The sequence below is a fragment of the Lepidothrix coronata genome, unplaced genomic scaffold (assembly GCF_001604755.1).
Source record: "Lepidothrix coronata isolate B3197 unplaced genomic scaffold, Lepidothrix_coronata-1.0 Scaffold45, whole genome shotgun sequence".
NCBI lineage: Eukaryota > Metazoa > Chordata > Aves > Passeriformes > Pipridae > Lepidothrix > Lepidothrix coronata.
Genome location: NW_016690225.1, coordinates 1,468,465 through 1,495,414, shown reverse-complemented (window position 1 = coordinate 1,495,414; position 26,950 = coordinate 1,468,465). Strand labels below are relative to the sequence as shown.

Sequence of the window (26,950 nt, the reverse complement as noted above, 5' to 3'; positions counted from 1 at the left end):
GAAAAGATGACTGGTCAAAAGCAATGTTCTTGCAAAAAAACATGAGAAAATACCCAGCTGTTACTAAGAAACTGAAGAATTTTTAAAGTAAAAGAATCACAGGATAACTGACATAAGATGTTCATTTTCTGAAGTGCAGTTATTACATGGCATTCTCATTCACTAACATGGTGAATGGACAAAGCATTCACCTGGTTAAAAATATATCTACTCTATTCATAATAAGATATCAACTCATGTTATGCTTAAGAAAATCTGTTCTTGGAAAATTTTAATGATCCATATTTTCTTTGTCAGAATGTACTATCGCATAAAGCAAATTACAATACAGGCAGCATTTGAATTTGAGGGTGACTTTGGCATACACAGAGGTTTACTAACAAAATAATTACAGCCAACAAAAGCAGAAAAAGCACTAGGAAAAATCCTTTCTTCAAAGCACCTTCACTTTAATCCTTAAATGTTAGGTCTCAAGAGATAAGAACACTTCCCCATCTGGAACTTTGTTAGTGAGTTCCAGGTTTGTTCTTGCTGCATGCATCAGCCTTGTTTTGATTTTTTTATTTGCAAATTCTGTTAAGTTACAGATTTGTGTGTGTGTAACAGTATGAATGAAAGGAAGAAGAGAAAAAAGTCCTACCTTGGCTTGCCTGTACTTCACTAAGCACTAATACACAGCAATAACTAGACACTACAAAGCATTTCTATCTGTAATCTCCAACTGATATAGTCTCCTTACAAATGTACTCTAGAACCTCCAAATATCAGTTGGCAATTTAGAGGACTGTAACAAAGCTAGTTATCCATTTATTATGACTAATCCTACAAGTCATTAGCCATAGTAGACAGAACAACAAGAAAAATTTCATTGTCTTTTTTAAAACAGAAACTTAAAGGATCATCTAAAAAATATGAATCAAGTCTTACCGAATATTTACTGTTGCACACATCAGCACATCATTTAACATGAAAAGACGTCGTTCTTTGGTTTTGATAATTTCTCCTTTGTCATTGTAAACCGTCTCAACCATATCATCAGTCCGTATGAGGTATCTGTTTCCACTGCTGAGTAGCTAGATTTTGAAAACAATCAGCATTGTATATTATATGTGGTACATCTAACATTCAGTGCAAAAAGCAAAAGAAAATACAACAGGTTATCACTTGCCATCCTAGCACAAGTAGATTTGCTAAGGGAATTAAGCCTCTTCTTTAATTTACTTTTCATGTAGAGAAACAGTAATTTCTACTGCCACCAATATGGCCTGCAGGGGTTTTGGGTCTTAATGCAGACCATAATTGCTCTGGGAATCTTCCACACTGATAAAGACTCCCTGGTGAAAAAAATGATAGCTTCCACAATTTCTGTGGTTTCCTTCCCTCGTCGTTTCTTTCACAGCCCACTGAAGTGCAACACATGGTTCCAGCTGCCAAAGCAGGAGGCCGGGGTTGGAGGAGGAAGGTGCTCAGCTTGCTGTCCCCCGAGGCTCACAGAGCTAACTGAGGAGCACAGCTGCCAGAGACTGCAGACAAGATGGCATGTCCAAGACATACATGGCATGTAAATTGTTCCTGACAATTGCCTTCAGGTGCTGAGGATCAGCACCATGTGCAAGCGTGAACTAATACCTTACAGGTGTAACACACCTCCGTGGTGTCCAAGAGAATAAAACGGTCCACAACTCACTTCCTTTCCATCCACTTCCTTCATCATTTATTTCACCCTGCCTGGCACTGTTCCAAAATGGTATAGGCAGACATTAACCCACAAAGCATGGAAGGTCCTGTGAGATTTGGAGTGATTATCCACATACATATCAATTTATCCCCCGGTGCATAACACACAAAATTTTGCAGTCAATATTGACTGAAAAAAGGAAACCTGGGCTACCTCTTCAAAAACACATTCTGTGTCTTGAACTCCTTTAACTATCTGTAGATGAATCATAGCTGCTTCAAGAAGCAGGAGTATGAGAACCAGAAAAGAAAGTAAAATGTTTGAATCCATCTTCTAATGCACTTAGAATGGAAATACTGCTCCAGTATGAAAATAAATTCAGTATTCCATTCCTGATAAATAGTTTAAAACAAGCACATTGACTATTCTGGTTTTTCTAAAAGCTATGCTTTTATCACCAAAAAAAACCCCCATCCCTTCAGTATGTCCCCATTACTTCATCCCAGAAAGAATCCAAAGCATAAAAATCTGTAACTTCACAAAAGCAATAACTCAAGGATTTATGTCCCATTTCATGGGAAAGGAGGAATTATTTATGATACAAATAAGACAAGCATGCATATATCCACAGTACAGACAGTTACTAACAAATTCATTTGAAGAAAGTTCCTTTCTTCCTAGTAAATGTCTTCTGTACTTCTTTAAAGACATTTCTACTGTATGATGCAAATGGCATTAATGAAATAGAGTGGGATGCTCCTTAAAACAAGGAAGATGTTGGACCCATTCAAGTACATCTTGAACTACTCCATAGTTGGAAGTACTGCAGCAAAAGGACCTGGTTCCTTCCTTTATACAGGACTAATTCCTCAATTCTAGAATTAATTTAAAGTTGAATTTTCCCATGCAGAAAATGTGCAGGAGACTTTACTATATAGCATCATTTCCTACACTGCCACAGAACACCAATACTGCTGCTGCTATTTCAGCATGTTAACCACTCCAGCACGTGGTTTAACCAGTGAGCCTGTTCAGTCCCAGAGGCAGGTCACATCGCTCATCTACCACTAGAATGACCCCAGGTGGTTGAGCTCTACAGAAAAAAACATGTGTCTCTTTGGTCTGTTTTAGAGATTGCTCAAGGCCCAGAAAGTGACTCTTCTATCATACTTTCCTACTTTCCTTACCTTGTTCAGATAACGTTCATTCATTGCTTTTGCTATTTGTTTTATTTCACAGCGCTGATCTGCATCCCTTTTTCTTTCGTTTAACTTCTCTGCCAGTGTTTCAAGTTCTGTAAGAGCCATCTGTAGAGGTAATCTGTCAGGATGTCCCTTATTAGTGTTCTTCAACATATCCTGAGGGGAAATTACAAAACAAAACAAAAATCAGATTTAATTTCAAAGCCAAGTTCAAAAGATTACATGAGGTAAAGTTACAAATACATTCTTTACCTGAGTACTATTAAAGAATAAGACTAATAAACACCTAATGAATATTCAGATAGCATGCTCTTTACCTTCCTGAATATCTTAATAATTCTTAAAAAAGATACTGAATACAGCTTATTTAAAGGACAAAAGTACAGAAAAGGAACATAATATTAAACAATTTGAAAACCAATTATAGTACAATGTCAATGTCTGTTAACAATGATTTAAAATGAAACTTTTCCGATACTTCCTGCTGTAATAATACTGCATTATCTTTATTATCATTATTATTCCTCACTAAATGGACAGTGTGCTCATCCTAAAGTAGGAGATCTTACTTCATGAAGACCACAACAGCTTCTCGAAGTCTTTTACTTTTGCAGGCATACAGTGAGAACAATGTGAATTAGTACTTTTTCTCCTTTCCCACAGCACTTAAAAATCTCTACATATTCACTCCATCTTCCTGCCAGAATAAACTTCATCGCTCCTGCTACCTAAAAAACTCTCACCATAACTTCCAGCCTACATGCTTCCCCCACAACTACCGCAGCTCCTTCACCCACAATAATTCACAGACCTGCATCCCAAGGCCTGCCCTGCTCTGTGGCACCTCAAAACACAACCGGCAGGCAGTCCTCACTGGGGTAGGCCTGCTGTGGTCTGGAAGGAGTTACAAACAGTGTAAATTGGTCCAGAGGACGTCTATACTGGGGAACTGTGCTCTTCCTGCAGTTTGACTGCCTGCTGAGACGAGACTCAAGGACTCCCTGTCAAATCCCCAGTTTCCATGGGAAGAAACAGAAGATGCTGCAGGTCAGAAGGAAGCTGCAACACACTCTAGCAGGTCCTGTGAGCTAAGTAGTCAGGGAGAGAGTGCTGTTGTTCCGCATGGCACATGTATTCTGAACTCTCCAAGGCGTGAATTAAATCCTCTTAAATTGCTCTTAAATGGAAAGTAATGCCACCAAGTTCTTAGTCATACTTTGTAGTATTATTAGCTAACAAATTGATACGAACAAGTAGCACATTTGACCTACAGCTTTACTACAAAGTGACTTATAAAATACATCTAACTTGGCAAATAATTTAGAGTAAGTCTAGTTTGCTAAGATTTTTCTGCAGTGTACTTACTGCCTATCGCTGCAATGAGATCAGCACATTTAATGCACTGAAATTTTTTCTTTGTTATTTCCTCATGTTACAGTGGACACTTGCACTGCAGCAAGCTTCTCCAGCAGAAGACAGCTATCATGTAATCCCAAAGGTAAACCCAAAGGTAAACCCACAAGAATGCGACAAGAGCATCCTTTTGGTAAACATTATTTACCTGCAATAGTAGAATGAACTGTGGAAAACGCTGGATAGGTTTCATCATCAAACCATACAGTGTAATGCGATCGGGGCTTGACTCCTGGCACTGCTGCAATGCAAGAAAGCCACAACTGTGAGTGCCTTTCCACCAGTTACAGAATTAAAGAAAACATTTCCTAAAGGTTTTTCTACATCACTTACATTGATTGTAATAGTAGGGCTGTAAAAATTCCATTTACTACAAAGATTTAATTTTAAAATATTAAATCTTAAAAAAACCCCCACCACTATTAAAATGATGCCCCGTCACTGAACTGAAATCTCCTCCTTAAATAAATACAGCTGAGCTAAAGACACACCAGCAATGCAGCACCCATGTATGCATCGGTAGAGCACAGTCATGTTTCTTACATAAGCAGTGCACTGAAACATCTGACTTAAATGTAAAAAACTTAAGTGATCTGTTGATTTATAGTTCCTAATTTACTATTGCTGTTCTGTTCCTTGGGGCTAAGAGACTATAAATCTCTAACTACCTATGTGTTTTTACCTATGGGTTTTAAAAGGAAATCTAAGGAAAACTTCATAATCTCAGTGCTATGCAAACAGAGATTTTCATCTTCTTTATTAAAAGAAACTAAGGAAAAGAACATTGATTTATGTTTAGAAATAAAAATGTAAGAATCCATTACTTTAGTTATCAGGAATGGCAGATAAAACCAAACAAATTTCATTTGCATGTATAGGAAAGCCTTGTTTGTATAAGACATTTAGAAACACTTTGACCAGAATCAAAGCTGACACAAAATAAGAACAGTAGAGGAAATACTCAATATTAAAACCAAAGCAAACCTAAACAATATTAAACTGGTGTGGTGCTTAAATTTCTCTTTATTGCTACAGCTATCAGCTTCACAAGAATTTATTTCCATAATTGTATCCACAAACGTATTCTTTTGCCCAAACAGTAGTGAAGATTCTGGCCTTCACTGCTGGTGGGCAAACAAAAAAAGGAAGGTACAAAAATGTATTCTGTCACCAGAGTTTGGCCATGAGTCCCCAGCTCCCAGCAGCACCAGAATGGCACTGACAAGCAGTGATGAGAGGTGCAGGTTATGTCTGTATTGCAACAATGGGCTTTTAACCATGTGAGAAGTATGAAGTGACTACACGCACTAGAGAGTCTCAACTTTGTTGTGCCTAAGGCTGCCAGAGTATCATCCTGCACAGTGTTGGCCACACTTCAAAAAGTTGCTAGTTATTTTTAAAATCTGAAGACAAACCCCTGCCACCCTTCTCTAGGCAACCTAAGTACTGCCCTCGTTTGCCTAGGGTACCCAATTTCAGTGGACCATTGCAATGGAACCGACAGGGCAACAGCTTTGAGAGGTACAACTCAATCCATGACTCTCAGGGAATGGGACATGCAGAGCTTTCAGGCTCTCAGCAATGTCACAGACAACCTAAAAGCCTTTCAATGGATTCTGTGTACTCTCTGTAAGGTATCAACCCTAGGGATTCACAGCACTTCAACTGCATGTACCAGGCTCTCTATACACATTGTTACAAGCATTACATGCATCAGGGTAGTATGCATTTTGCACAAAAATTATCAATTTCAACTCCAAATCAGAAACAAGATTTTCAAAATACTAGGGAAGTGTTGTGGAACAGATATATAGTTGCACTACACTCTTCACAATACAATAAAGAAATTAGAAATAAAATAAATCCCAAATAAAAAAAGGCTTCATATGTTGAACTATTATTTGAAGCTCAGCTGATATAGAAGAATCCCAATATTTTGCCAAGCACAGGAATGCAAACACCAATGAACTGATTTGAACAACTGCAAAACTACTCTGTACTTCAGAATACCTCCTAGATCTAATGTTATTATCCTGAAAACACAGTAGTGGAAGTGAATTTAATGGATTTTTTTGTGCCAAACCTATAAAACATAAACTCAAGTCCAGCTGTATACCAATACCTTACTTATAACTTATACTTTCTTATTTATATATATGCACAGCTGTTTTAAGATTGAATGAACTCACCTTTAAGAAGTCTAAAAAGGCAGGTTTGGTGGCACATGATTTCTTGAGAATCCCTACTGCTGTACTGAAGTTGTTCACATATTCGCTGTACGCATCCAACACCATAGATTTAGAAAACTGGAAAGACAAAAGGGTAAGCCTTAACTATAAATACAAAAGACCTCTGAAAGCATAGCTATCTGACCATTAAGGATTCACCTTGATTGGACCTAAGATCTTTGCTTCTCCTAGTGCTGGATCTACAGAAATACTGGTGATACCCAAAATAATCTTTCTGTAGAAGACAGGTTGGAAACATACAGATGTAAGAGCTGTGAATTACAGGATGTGTATTTACAGAAACTGCTTCATCTTGGCCACAACACTAGGGCACAACCTGAGGGCTATGGGCAATCAAAGAGCATCCTCTGAGATTCAAAGTGGTAGCTGGGATCCCCTGATCATCTCACTGTTGTCTGTCTTCCAGATTAGGTGACTCAGGGAAGTCCCAGGGCCTTCCTGTGCTAACCTCAGCTAGTCAGGACTTACCAAGAAAGCAGACAAATTGCGTGGCCTGCAAACAGTTACATGAATGGTAAGATCATTGCCCATCACCTTCACACTGGGAATAAAGTCCTTCTACCAACCAAGGCCACTACTTGTTTTCTCTACCTTAAAACAGTAAGTAGTTCAGTCCTTTACTGAATGGACTTCAGAATGGCATGTTTTACAAATATTCTTTACCTGTGCCGCAGGCTCGGTTAGACCTCAGGAATTCAGGACATCATCTACAGTGTTTTTTTTCCACTCACAGACTACTATGTATGACTATCTACTTTGTAAGAGATGCTGAGCCTCAATTGCACTTTAATTTTGGTGGGTTTATGAATCTCTAATTTCTCAGAAAAAGAAACTATTTACTTAAATGTCTGAAAGCTTGATCAAAGCCTGAATATTTTACCCACAATCCTTTCTCATCTGCCAACCAAGCCAAAGACATTTGGTGTCAGTTTTCTTACCAGGATGCAATTGCCACAGGCATTGGTGAATACGGTAATAAAGTAGCCAAGTTAGAAAAAAAGATGCGGAGATGGAATAAAAAGACTAAAATAAAAACAGATTATCTGTTCTGACACATTTGCTTACTGAAGCAACAAAGACATCACCGATCATTTCAACAGAGTCCCACTCAGACACACGACTCGCCAGCGCAATCTGAAACATTGAATGGCACTGAAGAATTTCTTTAATTCGATAAAAGACCATTTTAAGTTTTCTTTCACTCAATAATTTTGGTTCCATATCTGAAAGGGGCTTCTCATATTGCTGTGGGGGAAAAAAAAAGTAAATAGATTTAAACAAACAAAAAAATGGACATCTACAAGCAGAAAAACCAACTTATTTAACAGTACACACACAGAATCACTGAACATTTGGCATGAAGCATCTGTAGCAAAATCTGTGCAAGTCATATGACAGATTCTTTAAGGATTTGATTATTGTTCAAATTTTCCAAGTTAAATAAAATGGAAAGGATATTAAGGTACCTCCAGGATTCTTTTAAGGGCATCCACGTAATTCTTCTCACTGTCAACTACAGAGCCCAAAATATACCTTCTCACAACCTGTTAAAACAACAAAGTTTTGTCATAGCTCTAATTGGGTAGCACCGTCATAACAGTTAGAAATGGTGATGATAAAATTCTCACATCAATAAAACACAAAAATACTAAGCAATTTCAATACTGGAATTGCAATACAAGAATACTATACCCTTCAAAAGTAATTAAATTTAGTATTATTCTAAAACTATTTATTTTAAAGAACACAAGAATTATTGTATCTATGATTTTTTTCTGACTGTTGCAATTCCAAGCTTTACTTTTGAAACTTGTGTTTTAAGTTCAGCATTTAGACAATGCTCTCAGGTACATGGTGCAATTCTTTGGGCTGTCCTGTGCAGGGCCGGGACTTGGACTTTGATGATCCTCGTACATCCCTTCCGACTCAGGATATTCTATGATCCTATGACCTTTAGATGTATAAATGTAGACATTAATGAAAATAATCATAGGCATAGGTTGATGTTGACTACTTCAGTATATTGCTGCAATAAAATAGTAACCAGTTTTCAAAAATCAGTCTTCTTTTTTTTTAATATGTTTTATAAATTTATTAGGAGTAACATGAAGGACAAACAAGCAAATATTAATTGCCTTTTTAAGGTAAGGCTATATAAAATGTACCTGTATTAAGAAAGTATCCAAATAAGTCATGCGTTCTCTTTTGGGCATTATCATGTATAAGTGATAACCTCATCTCATCTATATCTACATTAATTGACATTTTAAGAGCTTCAGGAAATGCTACCATATTTCATGTTTACAAATTACAGCCTATTTATCACACCTCCTTCTCCACTTTCTGCTTCTGTAATTCAGCTGAAATGCACTTTGTATGTACGTCTGCGTGACGTGACAGGACAGGAAGGACTGGGAAACTGATCTGGTTTAAAATTTAAACTTCTTACTGTCATTGATTAGATTTCTTGCTGGTTATATGGATTTGGTTTTACCCAAATCCATTTCCTAGTCCAGCTCATTCCACAGCTTTCAAAATGGGACTCTGAGGGAGAAGACAGCACAAGGGCAAGATCAAGCCACTTTCCACAACTACGAGAGAAGGCAAAAGTACTTCTTTTACTGTTTTAAGCTAGCCTAAATGACCATGAAACTGAAATCTCAGGCTTGCTTCTCTCTCTGCTCCTGAATCCCACAGCCTCCCACCTTCTCCACCATGGCTGCCTTTAATTCTCCACACTTGTGTTTTGCTTTATTAACTGCAGGTTAAATAAGAATTTTCTTTCAAGTACTGGTATTTCAAAGGTGGACTTCAAAATTATCTGAGGCTTTGCCCAAAGATATATACAGTAAAATTAGATGTGTATAATCTGTGTTTATAATGGATTTAGCAGTGTCTTATTTGATATAATGTATTGGCTGCTCTGGTGACAGATACTAACTCTACTTTTAGTCACAGTTCATTCTTCTCAACTGAATAAACATCTGTAGAGATAAAAATTTCAGGCTCTATAATACACAGAATGGATATTTAATACTGCCTCTAAATTATTGCAATAGACACGAGACCCAACTCCAGACAGTATTTACTGGCATCAGGATTTAAATAGAAGCCATCATGCCACCTGCTGTTTGAAGCCAGCACATCCATAGAGCAGCTCCACTGCTACAGGGAAGCCAGGCAGGAAGGGGATCCTGGCACTGACCCTCCCTGCCCAGGGTGCCTAGGGCTGTGACCCCCTCCCACAGCCAGGATTTGTGCTGACCTCCACTGAGCTGATCCAGTGTTTCTGTCCAGCCCAGCCCACCAGAGCCCTTCCGACCAGCAGCCCCCCTCCCACATATGGCCTGCTGCACCTCACCAGTTTGGTGTCCCTCCAGATGTGCACTGCAGCTGACATCCGGATCAGTAACACAGGCATTAAATGCCACAGGTCTGTATCCACTCCTGAGAGACACAACTAACACTGACCACCCGCTGGACTTGGTAGCATGGACTACAACCTTTGAGCATGGCATCCTCACATGTTTTCCTCCCACCTTCCAGTCCACCCATACAAACTGTATCTCACCTAAGGGTACAACGGTACTCCAGGAGACTGCCAAAAGCCCTGCTAAAGCAGAGGTGATATCCCCTGCTTCCCTCTGCCCACAAGCCAGTCACATCAAAGGGGCTAAAGTCTGGTCTATCTGTGCTGACCGTTCCCACTCACACTCCTGTCCTACCAAACCTAGACATAGCTCCCAAGAGCATTTGCTCCATCACCTTCCCTGGGACTGAGGTGAGGCCAGCCTTGATCTTCCTTCTTGTAGGTCAGAGTATGACCCTTACTTTTTCCCAGTCTTCTGATCACTGTGATGTTAGATGACTGAGAAAGACATTACCCTTGAATTCAGCACCCTTGAATCCATCCCATCTGATCCCACAGATAACTCTATGTCCAACTGGCCTTGGTCCCCCCAACTGCAGATTAGGCTTCACCCCAGCAGGACTTGCCTCTAGGCTCATGGGCTGAGTCCTGAGGATAAACCTCACCAGTAAAAGCTGAGGCAAAAGTGGCACAGAATATCTCGGTCTTTGACCCTTTCTCACCAGGACCCTGCCTCACTAAGCAGCTTACTCATCTTTTTCTCAGCTTCCTTTTATTGCACAGTGCATATATAAGAAATCTTTCAGTGTTGTCTCTCACACCTCACCAGCTTCAGCTGAGCTCTGGCTTTCCTAACTCCATTCCTGCCCACTTGGACAGCTCCTTATTGGTAGATAAGCAACATATATCATGACTTATACAAATATTACTGTTTTTTTCCAAACTAGAAACACTTTTGTTTTTCTGGAAAGGAGAGTAAATTTATTCTTAATTACCTACAAAAAAATCCCAGTGAAACTGAAATTCCTATTTGGAAAGAAGGAAAAGACAGCATTCAGACTGATGCTGAAATCTCACATTCGGTAGTTGCATTGTTACAAGATTAGCATTTTACTGTGTTAAACGCACAGGAAAAGTAAACCTCACCAAACAAACCAGAAAACATATATCACTCTCCTCAACTGCCCCTTAATTTGGTTTTTTGCTCATTTTCTGAAAGTACTGACCAACTAACTCGTGACTCGACATCACAAAAAGTTAAAAACTCTCATATAGTTACTAGGTGCCATAACAATACAGTAACATGAATCCACTGGATTTATTTTCAGCCAAAATTTCTAACTGACATTGATTTCAGTGTTATTGAAGTGGTTTCCACAGTGACTATACAGTTTGAGGTGGAGAACAGCAAAATATATTCTTCTCCAAACATGACTTTACTAGGGACAAGTTTTTTTCAACTAAGAAAAACCTTAAGATTCAGAGAGCATTTAGGATATTCTCTACTTTTAAAATGGAAATCCTACAGCACCTGGAGTCATGTCTTCTGACTCAATAAAACTGCTTTAACTGTCTTCTTTTGCACTCAAAACCATCACATTTAGGGTAAGTGTTCAAGTAGTGAAACAGTAGAGTTATTATAGATAATTTTAAAATGCATAACAGCATTTTGCATCTATGGCTGAATTCAGGACTGATGCAACTTACATGCACGCATACCAATTTTCAAAAAACTACTTATTTAGTTCTGAATTAGATGTCCACTTAAGTACAATGTCAATATGTTTGAAGAGCAGAGGCACCTAAAAGCCATTGATGTAGAGAGAAGAGGAGGAAAAAGAGGCAGAGCACCATATTTCCCAAAGCCTATTACCTGCTGCTGTGATAATCCTTCAGGCATAGGAGTCATAATTGCTTCTGTATGCATACAGTCCACATCAATAAATAAATTTAGCTCTTCTTCTTCCAGACATGATGATCTATGATCTACAAACAATTAAATAACCAAAATGTCAACTTCTACAACATGTGGATTGAAAGAAGGAAAAAAAAAAGCAAAACCAAAGAAAGCAAAGATTCTATCATGCAAACACAGAAGTTATACATGTTCACTTACCAAACAAATTTCCCAGCACTTCTGTGTCATCTGTGAAATCATATAAATACTACCACCAATATGTGTTCTAGTACAGAACATCTTTCAAAGGCATCTTAAAATCCACACAGCAAGCCTTTGTATCTTTTGCTTGATCTCTACTCCGTCCTCACAGCCAGAACAGGGCTGTGCAGAGTGCAGAACATGACAACTAGGGTTAAAGCACTGCAGCTTCAGAGCCAGCACTTTCAAAGTGAACTTTGGGAAGAAATTAAACACACCCATATTATGATCCAGCTAAAAATGTTCCATACACCCTTTCATAACTGGACTAAAGTAAGTAGCCAGATTTACCAATGTTTGCTTTCATCAGAAACAAGAGTAAGGGATTCTGCACTGCTCTGTAGGAACAAATTTTACCAAAAAAGTACCACCAAAGTGCAGTGATAGGTGGCAGTACACAGCCAGACAAACAAGCAGACATGAGGAAAGGAGAGAGACAGTATGAGAAACTGTGTCATAGAACAAAAAGGGAAGTAAGGGAAGCAGATCTGATGGCTGAGAGAAATTTATCAGTTCATTCAACAGATTTGTCCCTAGCTCCCTGCTAATTTGGTAAGTGGTTATAGGATTAAACCATTCACAGATACACTGTGTCTGCCACCTAAACTCTAGAAACCTAAGGAGTGCTAGGTCCACTGTAACACTGCTCTGTAGATCATTTTTGTCTGTGCAACTGCAAGAAGTTGAGGATACATTTTTGATCAGTAAAGTTTGTGTAAATACCTGTCTATATTCTATCTGAATTCTGAATTAAGTAAATTCAGAAGCAGTTAGAGGCCACGACAGGGATGTAAGGTCTGTGCTAGTCCTTACAGATAGGACACAGCTGTATGTTAGCTCACTCACTAAAAATGTCTTGTTCTCGTCTTCTGGTTTTAGCTTCCTAAAACTGTAGTTTTATAAGCTCTGAAGTTACTACCATTCAATTATTGGGGCAGAAACTTGAGCAGAAAGACATACTACATCTCAGACTTATCTTGAAGAAGAAATTAGTTTCTTTTACTACCCCCTGCCTTTTGAAAAAATTACCTGTGGACAGCTGCTTCTGAGGCTCAAAGGGCTGTCACTTGCTCTTAATTACAGAAAGGACATAAATACTTCTCGCTTTGATTTTAGACCACTTTCTGTTTTCCCAATCCAAATTCAGCTTTCATCAAAAATCAAACTGATAAAGAAGAACAGTCTTAAGCACAGAGTTATTCCTTGATAATGATGAACTTTTAAAAAAGTTAGCTATCCCTCCACTGAAAACCATGTCCTAACAGCTTATTTTCCTGACATTCATGAGTTATTTGATGGAGAGAACCGAACAGACTTAGTAACTGGGCTGGTTTTGGCTGTCACAGAATTGTCTTCACAGTGGCTGGTATGGGGCTGTGTTTTGGATTTGTGCTGAACACAGGGTTGATAATATAGAGATGTTTTTGTTATTGCTGAGCAGGGCTTACACCAAGTCAAGGCCTTTTCTGCTTTTTGTACTGCCACGCTGGCAAGAGACATAAAGATTATGTGGGAGGATGGGAGGAGATACGGCCAGGACAGGTGACCCAAACTGACCAAAGGGATATTCCAGACTATATGACATCATGCTCAGTACATAAAGTTGAGAGAAGAAGAAAGAAGGGGGAGGCCTTTGGGGTGATGGTGTTTGTCTTCCCAAGTAACGGTTACATACGATGGGGCCCTGCTCTCCTGGAGATGGCTGAACACCTGCCTGCACATGGGAAGCAGTGAACTAATTCCTTGTTTTGCTTTGCTTGTGTGCGCAGCTTTTGCTTTCCCTATTAAACTCTTTTAATCCCAACCCACAAGTTTTCCAGCTTTTACCCTTTCAGTTCTCTCCCCAGTACTACTGGTGGGGGAGTAAACGAGTAGCTGTGTGAGGCTTGATTAATGGCTGGGGTTAAACTATGACAGTAACTTAACATAATTTCCATACTCCAAACTACCAATACCAAGACAGCATCTGTGACACTGTTTGGTGGGATTTTTTGTTGTGTTTAAGTTGACCCTTCTCTGTGGTCCTCAGGTTTCTCAAGTCACTCAGGTTCTTGTTCCAAATATAAAACAATACAAGATGAATTGACCATACTGTTACCTATCATCATATTATACCAGACATTTTTATAAAAATCTGATTTCTCGCATCTAGTTCTCAGCTCCTAGTACAAAAATCTGCTAGGCCATTCATTTTCTTTGTCAGAAATTACCGGAGAGAGTAACAAAGAGACACACTATAATTGGCATATACCTTGAGAAATGAAAGATTTTGTTCTAATGAAGCTACGACCCTTCTTCACAGCTGCTTTTGTCTTTTCAAGTCCATCTTTTGTACCTTCTCTAGCAGCTCTCATAAGCTTTTGCATCTGTAAGATAAAAAATACAGTCTACATGTTCAGTGAATAATAGGAACACATTTGAGCCTGCACATGATGCAGAATATTTTTGATCAAAATATCTTTAAGAACACCACTGTCAAGTAGTTTAGACTATAAATACAGTCCAAATTCAAAGGAATATATAATAAGTAGACAGAACCATCAAAGCTCAGGTCTGAGCATCTGTATTTCTTAACAAAATAAAACCTGGAGACAGGGACTTATTTCATGGCAATACTGTACGCAAGTGTAAAATAGCAGAAATGCTTAAGAACCCTTCTGCAGCAAACTTATGAACTCAAAATAGTCTCAAATGCTCAACTTACGTTATGTAACAAATACCTACTACTCGTAAGTCATTAACGCCCAGGGGTCTTGTCCATCTTCCCATGTCCCAATAACACTTTCAAGGTATTTCTGACCTAAAGATAATCCTCAATACTAGGTTCTATATTAACTGCATTCTTAAATAAACACTGTTATGCAGAAAATGTTACAACTAATAATCACATTCATTGAAGAAATAAGTTGATTTAACTAAAAATTGCATAATCTTACAGTACACTACTAGAACCTAATTAAATTTCATGCAAAAACAAAAAAACAAGTCACTGAAGTGTTGTTTTGCTAGAAAATGTTTGTTAAAAATCTGCTTTGTACTTTTGCTTTTCCAAAATGCCACCACAGCAAAAAATCACCACTACTGTCAGAACAAACAAAGCTGTCTTGATGTAATCAAGCAATTTCACAGTTTGAGATGAAGCTTTTAAAAAAACCCCAGTCTTTTCATAGTGGCTCCATTCAGAATGGAGAGCTGGGAGATTCTGACTCCCACAATTTGATTCCATGTGGCTGGAGAGCCAGGGTCAGGCTAGACCCATGGAGCTCATCTGGATCTCAGAGAGGCACTGGGGTTGTACACCTGTCTTACACTCTGAGACAAGGGCACTAGTCAGCAGGGAAAGACAATGCCCTATCTCATCTTTCGCAATCTTCTGTAAACATTAAAAATAAGCATGAGAAAAGGTCCTTGATCAAGTACTTTTAAGAATATAGCAATTTTATAGTCTTTAATTTAAGACTGCATATTAACAATTCAGCACAATTTATAATTCCTTTCATACAAATTATTGTCCACATCTTCAAGTTATTATTAAAAGACAACATTGTCTGTGTTGGAAAAGCAATTATTTAAATGTAGCTAGTTATAAAAGTCAACTACGCTACCTTCAGCTCATGTTTTTGCTTTAGTTGCTGAATCTCTACTGCTCCCACAGTGTTTGCCATCAAATCTTTCATCTTTTTTTCATAATGCTCCTTTAAACGCGTTAGGTCATGAGAAAGCTAAAGTGTATAAAAAGACACAATCTTTTCAAAAAGCTGTAGTGCAAACTTCACGCTAAAGCGCTCACATAAATCATGCATGTTGCCCATCCACCTACTGATACACAGACAGCCGAGGGAAATCTATCACTTAGGGAAGCTCCAGTCTGACAAATGGACCATTGCTCCTGTGCGTTGCTGAACTCAGACAGGTGCTTTTCTGCTATGCTGGCAACTATGTAAAGACAGGGGCAAAGACACTCAGACTAAGCTAACTATATTGTTATATATATTAACTATATTGTGTGTATCTCTTAACAAGTGCACGGAAACAATGCATCAGCTTTAACCATGAGCATTATTCACTGAAGCACAAACCCTAGCCAGTGTGTTTTGGACTATCCTTCGAAACAGTGAATTGGAAGAATTCTCAGAGACCGAAGAACTTGTGGAGCCTGCTGGCACCTGGGAAGGTGGAGACTGACAATGCATTGAGTCAAGTAAGGAAACACTAAGAGGATGCATGGTCTTGTAATTTTCACATGCATCTACCACAGCCTCATTGTATGACCATGGGTGTAACCAGCTCGTACATGAATATATCCATTGGCTTCTCTGGAACACTAATCAACGTTTGTTAATCATTTTGAGAAAGCTAGATAAAAAAGATTAAAATGCAACCAGGAAAGGAAAAAAGGAAAATATTTGGTGTGCTCTATAATAGAAGTCCAATGGAAAACCCATCAGCCTGATGTCAACAGAGTTATTTGGCAAGAGATCAAAGCCTCAGGAAAGACAAGGCCACTGAGTTGAAAACAGAGGGACGGGTCCAGCACGTAGCTCCACGAGATTGGGTCAGGATGCAATTACATCTGACATGAAGATTCTGGCATTACAACAGTACAATGAAGAATAGCATCTGGTTCACAGACTAGAAATATTTAATAGCACAAAAACCTTCCCATCTTAAAATAAATTAGTAAATAACTAAAATAATAAGAATCATAATGAAAAGTGACTTTGAGGGAAGTCATACCAGCACTTAAAATTAAAAATCCCACCTCCGTATTTTTCAACCAACACTAAAAATAATAAGGCAAGTCCCTCACAGGTTCTGAAAGGCTAGAGAATGCAATGTGCTGTGAATATATTGATTTTTTTTAGTTGTTAGGATTTTTTTCAGCAATTCTAAAGTTTCTGTCTTTCTTCATTCTCTGTCAAAAACCTCTAGTTTCCTGATTTCTCCACCTCCCAGTAAACCATCCAGGAACCTCTCTGACTTCTCCATCCACCAATTAAAGTGTTCCCAGGCTCCTCATGCCCATCCTCACAAGGCAATCCCCAAAACCTTTTGTCACAGGCCTGAAAAAGCCAGTGGAAGGGCAGTACCCAGGAGCACACCTTTGTCTTCCCACCACTCTTCAGTCTCTTGCTCAGACACTTTGTGCCTGATCCTGGCACTATCATGCCCAGCCACTGCCAACAGTTTCCTGTGACAGATCAAGTATACTTTTAATTGTTTAAAAAAAATGGTTTTAAACCTAGCTTTGTACACATGTGTAAATATATTCTTATGACTGATGCCAAAGCTGAAGCTACAGATAACAGGAAAAGATTTTAAAAAAAAGAACAAGCCAGCAGCCATGTTAAGATTTATACACTCACAAGCAAAGTGATTTCCTAGTCTCTTCCAAGGTATTTAAAATAAAACAATTACCAAACTCAGTTTCTTCAGTCTTGTTAAAAAAACTCCCCAGAAACAAAGAGCTGTAGTAGCTTAATCTTGTTCTAGTCAGAACGAAACCAAGATAAAAACAGAGGATGAGCACTCAGCTTACAAAGAGCAGATTTGGGTGGGCTCAAGTCTTGCAGTTAATTGCTCACTCCCTGATTTCCAAAGAGCGAGTAGCAAGGACAGAGGTGAGGGGAGTACAGATAATATGTGCTGGAGGGAAATACAGACAGCAAGGCTTTTATTCTGACCAAGATAAGAAGTCTGCAATATAAAAATAAGGGTCCCATGAAATAACACTCTGTCCACAACCCCTACACTTTCCAGCCGTGGGATGCTGACACAGCTCACACTGCACAGTTGTGGAGTGGCTCTTGGGGATCTGTCCCTAGTCAGCACACACTGGGGAGCCCTGAGGGTTTTGCAGGGACTCTGGGCACCGAGCCCAGACCTGCTTGTCCCCTCTGCGCCCCACACTCCATCCTCCAAGCACTCAGGGCAGGGAGCAGGAGGCTGCCCAGGTGCCAGGGAAGACTTTCCTCTCACAGAAGGGCAGAAGGAGAGGAGCCAAGGCAGCAAGAGTGCAGGAATCTGCGGGTCCTCCCAGTGTGCAACAGAAGAGGTGCAGCAAGGGCAGATACCCATGTCCCCTGTGTCTTCCTGCCTCCTGGAGAACAGATATAGCCAAAGATACTAGACCAGGGAACTGTCATAGATGGATCATTTTAATCATGCCACTTCTCTTCTCTCCTTAATAAATGGTACAGAGTTATCTTTGATTACAAAAATCCTTAATTTTCGAGTTTTTTTAAGCTCAGTCACCTTCAAACAATCAAAGTGATACAGATCTAAGACAGAAAGGTAGGGAACACTGGTGAACAGTTCTGTGACATTAGAGCATCTAAAGATCCCAAACCTTCAATTCTTGTCAGGCTTTTATCCATTTGTCCTTCACATTATTTTCCACACTTATTTACCACTTACACTAATCCAGCAGCTGGAATAGAAGAAATGGTGAGTAACCATCTACAAGCAAAAATAATCTCATTTTTAGTTTCACTTTTATCCAGTATGAGTTTTTTCTTCTTTTGTAAGAAGCTTCTGTTAAATATTTTCATCTTTTCATTTCCCTGTTATATTTTGTTGTGTACTGTCACTTCCACACTAATTCACATCTCCTTTCAAAAGATGCTGTCGCTATTTGAAACTGAATTGAGGAAAGGAGAAATACAGGTAAGAATTACAAATGTTGGAAACCAGGATAACCTCAACGATTGAGCAGCACTGTGGGATACATACATGTCTCTTGTGGTTGCCTCGCAAAAAGGAGCTGGGAATTCCATTTTTACACTCAGAATCACTCTGTTCTTCATAGCTTTCAAACTCACTTGAACTCCAACCATATTCCAGTGAGCTGTTTCCACCATCATCACCATTTTCAACATCATCATAAATCATTTCCTCTGCAAGAATTAAACCAAAATAAAAAATGCTACACTGAAATTTATGTTTGTTTCAACACTGAAACACTTGTTCAGGATGTACCATAAAGAACTGTACAGACTTTTGTATGCACATGAAAAATTCTGAATTAAAACCAATATTCAAACAGCCAAAGTGGGTTGTCTTTGTTGAAACAGAGTACTAAAAGAGGACAATGTTAAGGGTACACACCACAATCCTTTAAAAAGCATGCACTGTTCAAACATCACTGTTATGTCCAAATCCCACAACACATTTTAGAAGAACTTCAAAGGAAGTTTGAACTGTAGCTATGAACACACATTTGCACTAAGAAGCATCATCTTTCCATTTGCAAGCTTGCCATTTGTCCCTTGGAACATCATCATCAGCTCAAACAGCAAATGCTAAAACACAGCAAGAATCAAACAAAAACACTACTTCAAGCAGAACAGATCAGACCAAAGTAGCAAGAAACATATTACACTAAGATATTTTATGACTCTTGCAATTCCACCAGTCACTAGAACCCATATCTGTGGGTTACCTCACTCATAATCTAGTCTAAGAATTTGAAGTTTTAACCTTTTCAAGATATGGAAAACTATATTGCAAAGGCTGACCAAAGTACTTTCTGTTAAAGACACGGGTCTTCTCACTAGCACATATGTCAAGTACAATAAACTGACTCAAAATAAAATGGAAAATTTAGTGCCAGTTGCTTATCAGCAAGCAGGTAAGTGCTTCACGTGCAGTATCATTTGTCATTACAAGTAGAGAAGTGTGGACACTTCTGCCAGGATTCACTATTGTTAGAGGTTATGATGCAGTATTCAGGAAACAAAAGCTGTGCTTTCATTTTAAGATTAACCTTTCATTTAAATACAGAAACAATATGTACTCAGAAGAAAAGTTGACATGTTTTACATATCCATCTAATCCCTGGATTCTGTGATTTAAAAACTACATTTTGGCCAATATTTTAATATTAACATTAATTAAATTCTTCATACAGAGGATTCTACTCTTATTTGGAAGACTCAGATTTTAATTTTTTTTAAACCTCCATGCATATCAAGACTGCCCTTAGCATATACTTACTTAAGAAGATATCTTAGTGGTAATCTAGCATAATGAATAATTTAAAAGAATCACCATAGTAAGTCAAAATAAGTCAAGACTTATACAAGTCTAACTTCTGTGTTGTCAGTATTGGGGCAGGATTTACCCAATGATTTGGTGAACTTATCTTGTCCATGTGCTAATGTAGCCTGAGCTCTGACTGAAACTTGTTTGGAATAGTTGTGCCTCCCTGACAAAATATACAAATAATAAACACCAAGATCATGAATGTACAAAGATGAAACTTCCCTTACTACCTATTTTCTCAAAATCTTTCCATGTCTTTGGAGACAAAATGAAAGCTGAAATTTTATTAATGTCTTCTGTGTTAAGCTGAAAATTCTGACTGAGATGCTCAGCAGAGCTTTGTTCCATATCCCACCCAGTTCAGCCTCCTGGGCCTGGTGCAAGTGTTTCCTGACTGAGCAGCAACAGTGCAAAGATGTCCCTGCTAAGGGTAGCACTAAGAGTCCACTAAGGGACCTTCCAGTAATATAAGTATTCAAGTCATGAATGTAACACAAAACTTTCCAATAATAAATTAAAAGAATTCAGTAATGATTTGTAAAACATCTTACCTGAACACCACTAAGGACAAGAAACTAAAATATTACAGCCTTAAATATTAATGCGGGTTTCACATAAGAAACCTTAAGTGTTTTCTTGAGTCATTAACAACTTCAATATCAAACACCTACACCCTCAGAGAGCCATGATGAGTAAATGCTGAGCGCCTAATGAGCCAATCCACTCGAACACAAAATCAGTTAGTAGCAACCAATTTTTAAGCAGACTTCACTATAATCAAAAACTGTGCAACAAATCTGAGCAAGAACTCATTGAAATAAGTTTCTTGAGATCTAGTTCCATCAGTCCCAGTAAAAGTAAAGTCTTGGCTCCAGCAATCACTTTGAGATCTATTCTGACCCCTCCAAACATGGTCACACCATCAGGAGTGGACAACTCCAAGGTTGAAATAAAGCATTTGTGTAGAGTCACAGTCAGGATGGTAAACAGCCTCTCTGAATCTCCTCTTCCATCTATCAGGCATTTTTATGCTAAAGGGGACTTACAAGAAAAAAGCAGTCCTTTCTATAGCCATGACGATGCATCATCATATATCATTTAAGCATTTAAAACACCCTTTTCCAACCTACCTTGCCTTGTTTAGGTCCTATAGCTACAACACCCAATCAAATAATTCTCTAATATGTGGAATAGTCCAGCATTTGGGACAGTATCTATAGAATAAAGCAGAATTCAGCTTCTGAGAATAGAAGAGTAGGAGATCTACTGAGATAACGTCTTTTAAGTGTCAGTTTAATTCCAAACTTTGTAAGACCTACCAATTATTGACAAAATGTTAATTCTATTTGCATCTATTTTAGGTACTTAATGAACATATCTGTTCAGTATACATTCACATAATTCTATATTACATTGCTTTCAACATGACCTGTATTACAAAGACCTCAAACCTGGTTCAGACTCTGAATCTTCTCTTGGCACATCATCGTAAATTACCTCATCCGGATCTAAAATCAAAACAGAAAAAAACCAAATTAGAAAATTCCTTAAATTTGAATTGAACTAACAGTGTTTAGGAGGCATTGGGACAAAGTCCTTAACATGCTTTAGCTTTTTGTCAGCCCTGAAATTGTCAGGCAGTTGAAATGCTGTAGGTCTCCTCCAACTGAAATATTCTATTCTATTCTAAAGAATTTTGGTTATACCGGAACATATGAACACAATGGAGATATGACTCATTCTCCACTAGCACTTTGCTTCTACATCTAATCATTCAAATAACACAACAATGCACAAAGCAGTACATAGTATTTGTGAAATTTCAAACAATTTTATCTGCATTGTTTATGATGACCTTTGGTAGCCTGAAAACAAAAACCCACTTCCACAGCCAACATTTCTCTCTCCTTTTTACAGCAGTACAGTATTTTCTATGCCTGTCAAAGGCTGCTCATTGCCTTACTAAATGGCTGTAGGGAAGCTGTAGTGAACTTTTTAAAAAGAACCAAAACTAAATAATGTAATTGTAATACATTGTAGTACATTAAGAGGCAGAACAAGGATGCAAATTCTTCAGTCACTTCAAATGACACATAAGATAAACCTCCAGACCCACAGGAACAGCTTAGAACAGGTAGGATTACCTTTCCTCAAACTACACAGTCTCTGTTCTGGTTTAAAATGCAGCTGTCAGCCAAGAGCCAATGGCACACACCAAGAAAAAGCAGCAATTCCTTCCCTTCCACATTCTCCAAGTACTTATTTGCCAATTATTACATGAGAAGAGCAATTTCATATAAAGCCACAGAGCAGACTGAACTAGAGCATATTTCCTCTATACACACACTGATGGAGCCAAATGACTTCCACAGGACAGTGATGAATCATTCCACAGACTCCCAAAGGTGCTCCATGGAAAAGTGAACTTAACTTTATTCTAAAATATACAATTTTATTACACTGTTGAATGTTTTAACTGGTACAACTTGGTTCTGGAACATATCTGAAAAAAACACCATGAAAGTGAACACGGACATTCCTGAAAAATATACTTGTACATATAGATACACACATCTGTGAATCACAACTTAATACTGACCTTTTTCTATATTTGTACCTTAATGGTCACTGATACTTACTTTCCATCCATGCTGTATTTGCAGGATCTGCAACCCATTTGGCCAGGGCATCGTCTTCTCTATTGGGCTGATTATCTTCACTTGAAAAAAAGGCCATAAAATAAAAGCATTAAAAGTTACACTACAATGTTTTTAAACAGCTGCAAAGACAAGACAATAAATATCTTCTTGCCTTCCAGTTCCCACTACAAGGCTGCTGATTACTCAAAAATATTGTTTCAGTATGTAGTTGGGAGATTAATAATCTATTCTATTTAATAGACTAGAAATTTTAGTCAGGAAATTGAAAACACTTCACTTTTGAGTTCTTCTATCAGAACACAGAAAACTGTCTTATAAATGCTTTTTCATGGTAAATAGGACTAAAGACATTGTGGGCTACATCAGGAGGCAGCAGGCTTGGCAAGGCTGTTACCCTCCTCTGGTTGGTGCTGGTGAGGCTGAACCTGCAGCAGCATGATCAATTTAGGCTTCCCAGCACTCCCCTTCTAGAAAGTTATGGAGAAATTGAAACTACTTTTAGAGAGGTGCGGAGAAACTGAAGTCAGGGACTAAACCACATGGCTTACAAAGAAGAAGAGGAAAGACATGGAGCTTTACTTAATCTGGTGAAAAGAATGCTATGGGGTGATCCAACAGCAGCTACACCTATCTGAAAGAGAACTATAGAGGTGATGGAATCACAGTTATTTTTTCTTTGTTTGCATTTGCTTCAGGGTTTTCGGGGGTCATTGTTTTCTCAGTGCCAGATGAAGAGGGAATAGTTAAAGTGCCCACAGGAAGATGTGGTTTGGACATTAGGGGAAAAAATATCGTAGAGCAGGGAACACTACAACAGTCTGTTGCAGCTGACATTGCTATCACTCTATAGAAATTAAAACCCAGTTTCTTTGAAAATGTCATGCATGGGTACACATACAATACCTCAATCAGTGCTGATATTGCTACATAACCAGAGCTACAGTTAGGAATGTGAAAAAAAAAAAGAAAAAAACAAACATGGAAGCATCACACAAGAAAAAAAAATATTTATCAAATACAAGCTTCCCTAGAAATTAAGGTTTTAAAAAACATTAAAACGTGCTAAACTGGCAATCACCTATTTTGAGGCTCCTCTGAGTTTACAAAATTATGACATTCTTCAGTTGCTGACTGTATACCTGCCAAGTAGAAAAAAAAAATTATGAAAATGCTTGGAATAATATGTCAGTTTGGTTCAAATGGCACATTTAGCATAAAAAAACTGATTTTACTAGTTCCTTGCTAATGAATAATCTACTTCTATGCAATACCTTTATTCTTAAATGTGTCTAAAAACATTTAGACATTTCTTCACACTATCCATTTTTGAAAATTAAATAATTCAAAGACACAGTCATTTATTATAAGAGTTGTTAAGAGGCAATTACAATTATCTGATGTGTTTAATTCTAATCTCTCAAACATATTCCTCTATAGGTAATAACAACCACACAAATATTTGCTATTACTTGACGGTATTCCTTATGATGGTAGGAAGCAAAGGCTGGCAAAATGGCTGAAATTATAGTAGAACTGCTGCCTAGAGAAAATATACTCAAAATACAAGAAAAATGAAAAGGCAGGAATATATGGGGAGCTTTCTCTTCCTAGTACTCTCTTGAGAGTACTGTCAGCTTGGCCAACTCTGGCTACAAAATGGGGGATCTCCTGTTTCTATAATAATCCATAGTTATTTCCCTTTCTAGTTTCCTGTTCTGTCTTAAAATTGTACTAAAAGATAAACAGAATTCATCAAATCATCATGGGAGAAAATCCCACAGCAACTCTAAATCCACAAGGATTGGAAAATAAACAAGGAGAAGTGCACACAGAAAAGTTAAAAGGGAGAGAACTTTGCCAGAACCTAGAGAAAGCAATATAAGGTATGAGAAGAAGCCATTTGGCTGGGACACTGAACTATGGCTCTGGAAATTATTTCATTACATTAAAAAGGAATTAGTATTAATCATTCTCACACTTGTCCAAGCTGAGTGCTATTCAGGCATTAACAAAAGAACACAGGTACCTGAAATTAAACAATGATCCCCCTTAAAATAAGTTAGGTGCGTAGATACAATACCTTCTTCATCTACAGAAACACTGCGAATTATGACAGGGCTGGAGTACGCTGGCAGTATCAAAGGTAAGTTAGATGGCACAGCATATCCACAAGGGACAGGAACAGAATATCCACCAGACAAGTTTGGACTTGCACATTCATCTTGAGGACTTGGTTCTGGTGATGAGGATGGATCCTTGTCTTGGATTGGTGAAATATTTATGACTGAGTAGGGATTTACTTTGGCTGGAGCACCTTCCACAGCAGGTTCTGATGTTTGCAGTTTCTCACTGTTTTCTAAATTATCAGTTCCTTTAGTTGAAAAATCAAACAAAAATATAATGTTTTATTTTTCATACCTCTTCAATATTACTCTTTGCAAGCATCCTAAACACTGACACTTACTATACAAGTTCTATAGTAAAGTTGTATAGTTACAATCTATGACTCAAAATTCCCAAACAGTAGTGCCATCTTCCCTATTTTACAGATGAGTAATGCAACAGTAGCAAAACAAGATGAGTTACAAGGATGCCTATGGAAAAACAGTAACTGGATTGCAAATCTTGAATAGGAGGGTATCTGACAAGTAGCCAGGCTCCTCTTTTTCTTCTCATAAGCACATGGCTCAAAACATTCTTAAACCCTGAAGGTTAAAATCTGGATTATAGATTATCTGGATCTTATAAACACAAATATAAGCAACATTTTAGGAATAGGCATGAGGACAGAAAAAGTTCATTGGAGGACATTCCTCAAACAGTCCTGAAAATGCCCTGTTAAGAAAAGGAAAAATAACTTTCCAAGTTTTTCTCTTTGAAAATATATTGTTTTCATTTATGTAAAGTTCCCGGTATTTTTTGAGACAAGCTGAGACACAGCAGAACCAAAGGCCCCTCTGAAGTGAGCTACAGAACTGCATCCCAAGCAATCAAATAGTTCTGAGCTATAAGCACGGCTTCACAGATGGATTAGCAAGCAACAAATTTTCAGGGAAAGATGGTGTTTAAGTTTCAGGTTGTCAAACTGCATAGTCTGAAGAGTTAATTATCTTTAATTGCCATGAGCACAACAACTCTGCTTACAAAAGGAAACTGGAACAAAGTAAACAAAATCAGCTGTTAGCAATTTGAGCAGAATACAGCAATTTCCAGACTACACCTCAGTACTGGGAACATCTAAAAATATTATAACAAATATTTTAATGTGTAGTAAGACTTCTGTTTATGAACAAAATTCATACATTTAAACTCCACTTAGTTTTATGCATATCTTAAGACCAGCAACCAGCAAGCTCAGCTGCGACACAGCTTATCTCAATCTATCCACATGCCATAAAATCTGCAAGGACAATGTTTACCCGTAGTATGACACTGTGACCGTGCCCAATCCATTGGTTCGAATGTCACATTTGGATGGGAAACCTCACAGGAATTACACGTGATGGCCATTTGCCTTGTCAAACCTACCATGACTGTAACTGGCAGGAATATTCAGAACATTTTAATGGTATTTCCATGGAAACCTCTTTTTACAGTACTTTTTTATTGCACTGTCAAAAAAAGGCATCCTACGATCAGTCTTGATTATTTAGCCTAGGGGAGGCACAGACTGACAGGCTGACTTACCTGTGGCATCAGCCTCTTGGTGCTCTATGTTATTTCCAGGATCAGCAGGAGGTGGCACAATGGCTTGCCTGTCTGCTTCTGGTATCTCATCTCCACTATCAAAGTCAAACTGTTCTCCCTCCTCCTCCTCCTCATCGTTCGTACCCGCGGCTTTCGGTTCACGCTCTAGAACTGTGCAGAAAGACATGCCTTTCGTTGTTTATTCTTAGTAATGATTTCATGGGACCAGTGAGTGTTCCACATTACAAATGAAGCTTATACAATGAACCCTTAGATTTTAGGGTTACTGGAACAGAACAAAAGCTCCTTGACATGGTGATAACCCCATGCAGTTTTCAATAAACCCTTCAGCGTAAACAAGGAAATTACTTGGAAAGCAATTAAGACGTGATAATGCAAATACCTTTGGTTTTGTCATAATGACCCAAAACATTTTTGGAAAAATCCTTTAACGGCCAGTTCTTTAAATGAGAAAAGTTCACAGGTCAAT

At 38.2% G+C, this 26,950-nt stretch overlaps 1 protein-coding gene across 1 annotated transcript in view; it reads right to left on the bottom strand.

Annotated features, from left to right (window-relative positions):
• Positions 1-26,647, bottom strand: part of ARHGEF10 (Rho guanine nucleotide exchange factor 10) — an 82,669-nt gene extending 56,022 nt beyond the window's left edge. Inside the window, exons 1-15 of the mRNA XM_017814491.1 lie at positions 26,461-26,647; positions 24,854-25,144; positions 23,852-23,912; positions 22,753-22,832; positions 21,565-21,621; positions 18,803-18,966; positions 15,676-15,792; positions 14,322-14,436; positions 11,786-11,898; positions 8,009-8,086; positions 7,608-7,787; positions 6,483-6,599; positions 4,442-4,534; positions 2,866-3,036; positions 928-1,073 (exon numbers count right to left, since the gene is read on the bottom strand). Coding sequence (XP_017669980.1) covers positions 928-1,073; positions 2,866-3,036; positions 4,442-4,534; positions 6,483-6,599; positions 7,608-7,787; positions 8,009-8,086; positions 11,786-11,898; positions 14,322-14,436; positions 15,676-15,792; positions 18,803-18,966; positions 21,565-21,621; positions 22,753-22,832; positions 23,852-23,912; positions 24,854-25,144; positions 26,461-26,647 — 1,970 coding nt within the window. The remainder of the gene's footprint in view (positions 1-927; positions 1,074-2,865; positions 3,037-4,441; positions 4,535-6,482; positions 6,600-7,607; positions 7,788-8,008; positions 8,087-11,785; positions 11,899-14,321; positions 14,437-15,675; positions 15,793-18,802; positions 18,967-21,564; positions 21,622-22,752; positions 22,833-23,851; positions 23,913-24,853; positions 25,145-26,460) is intronic.
• Positions 26,648-26,950: the final 303 nt, after the last annotated feature.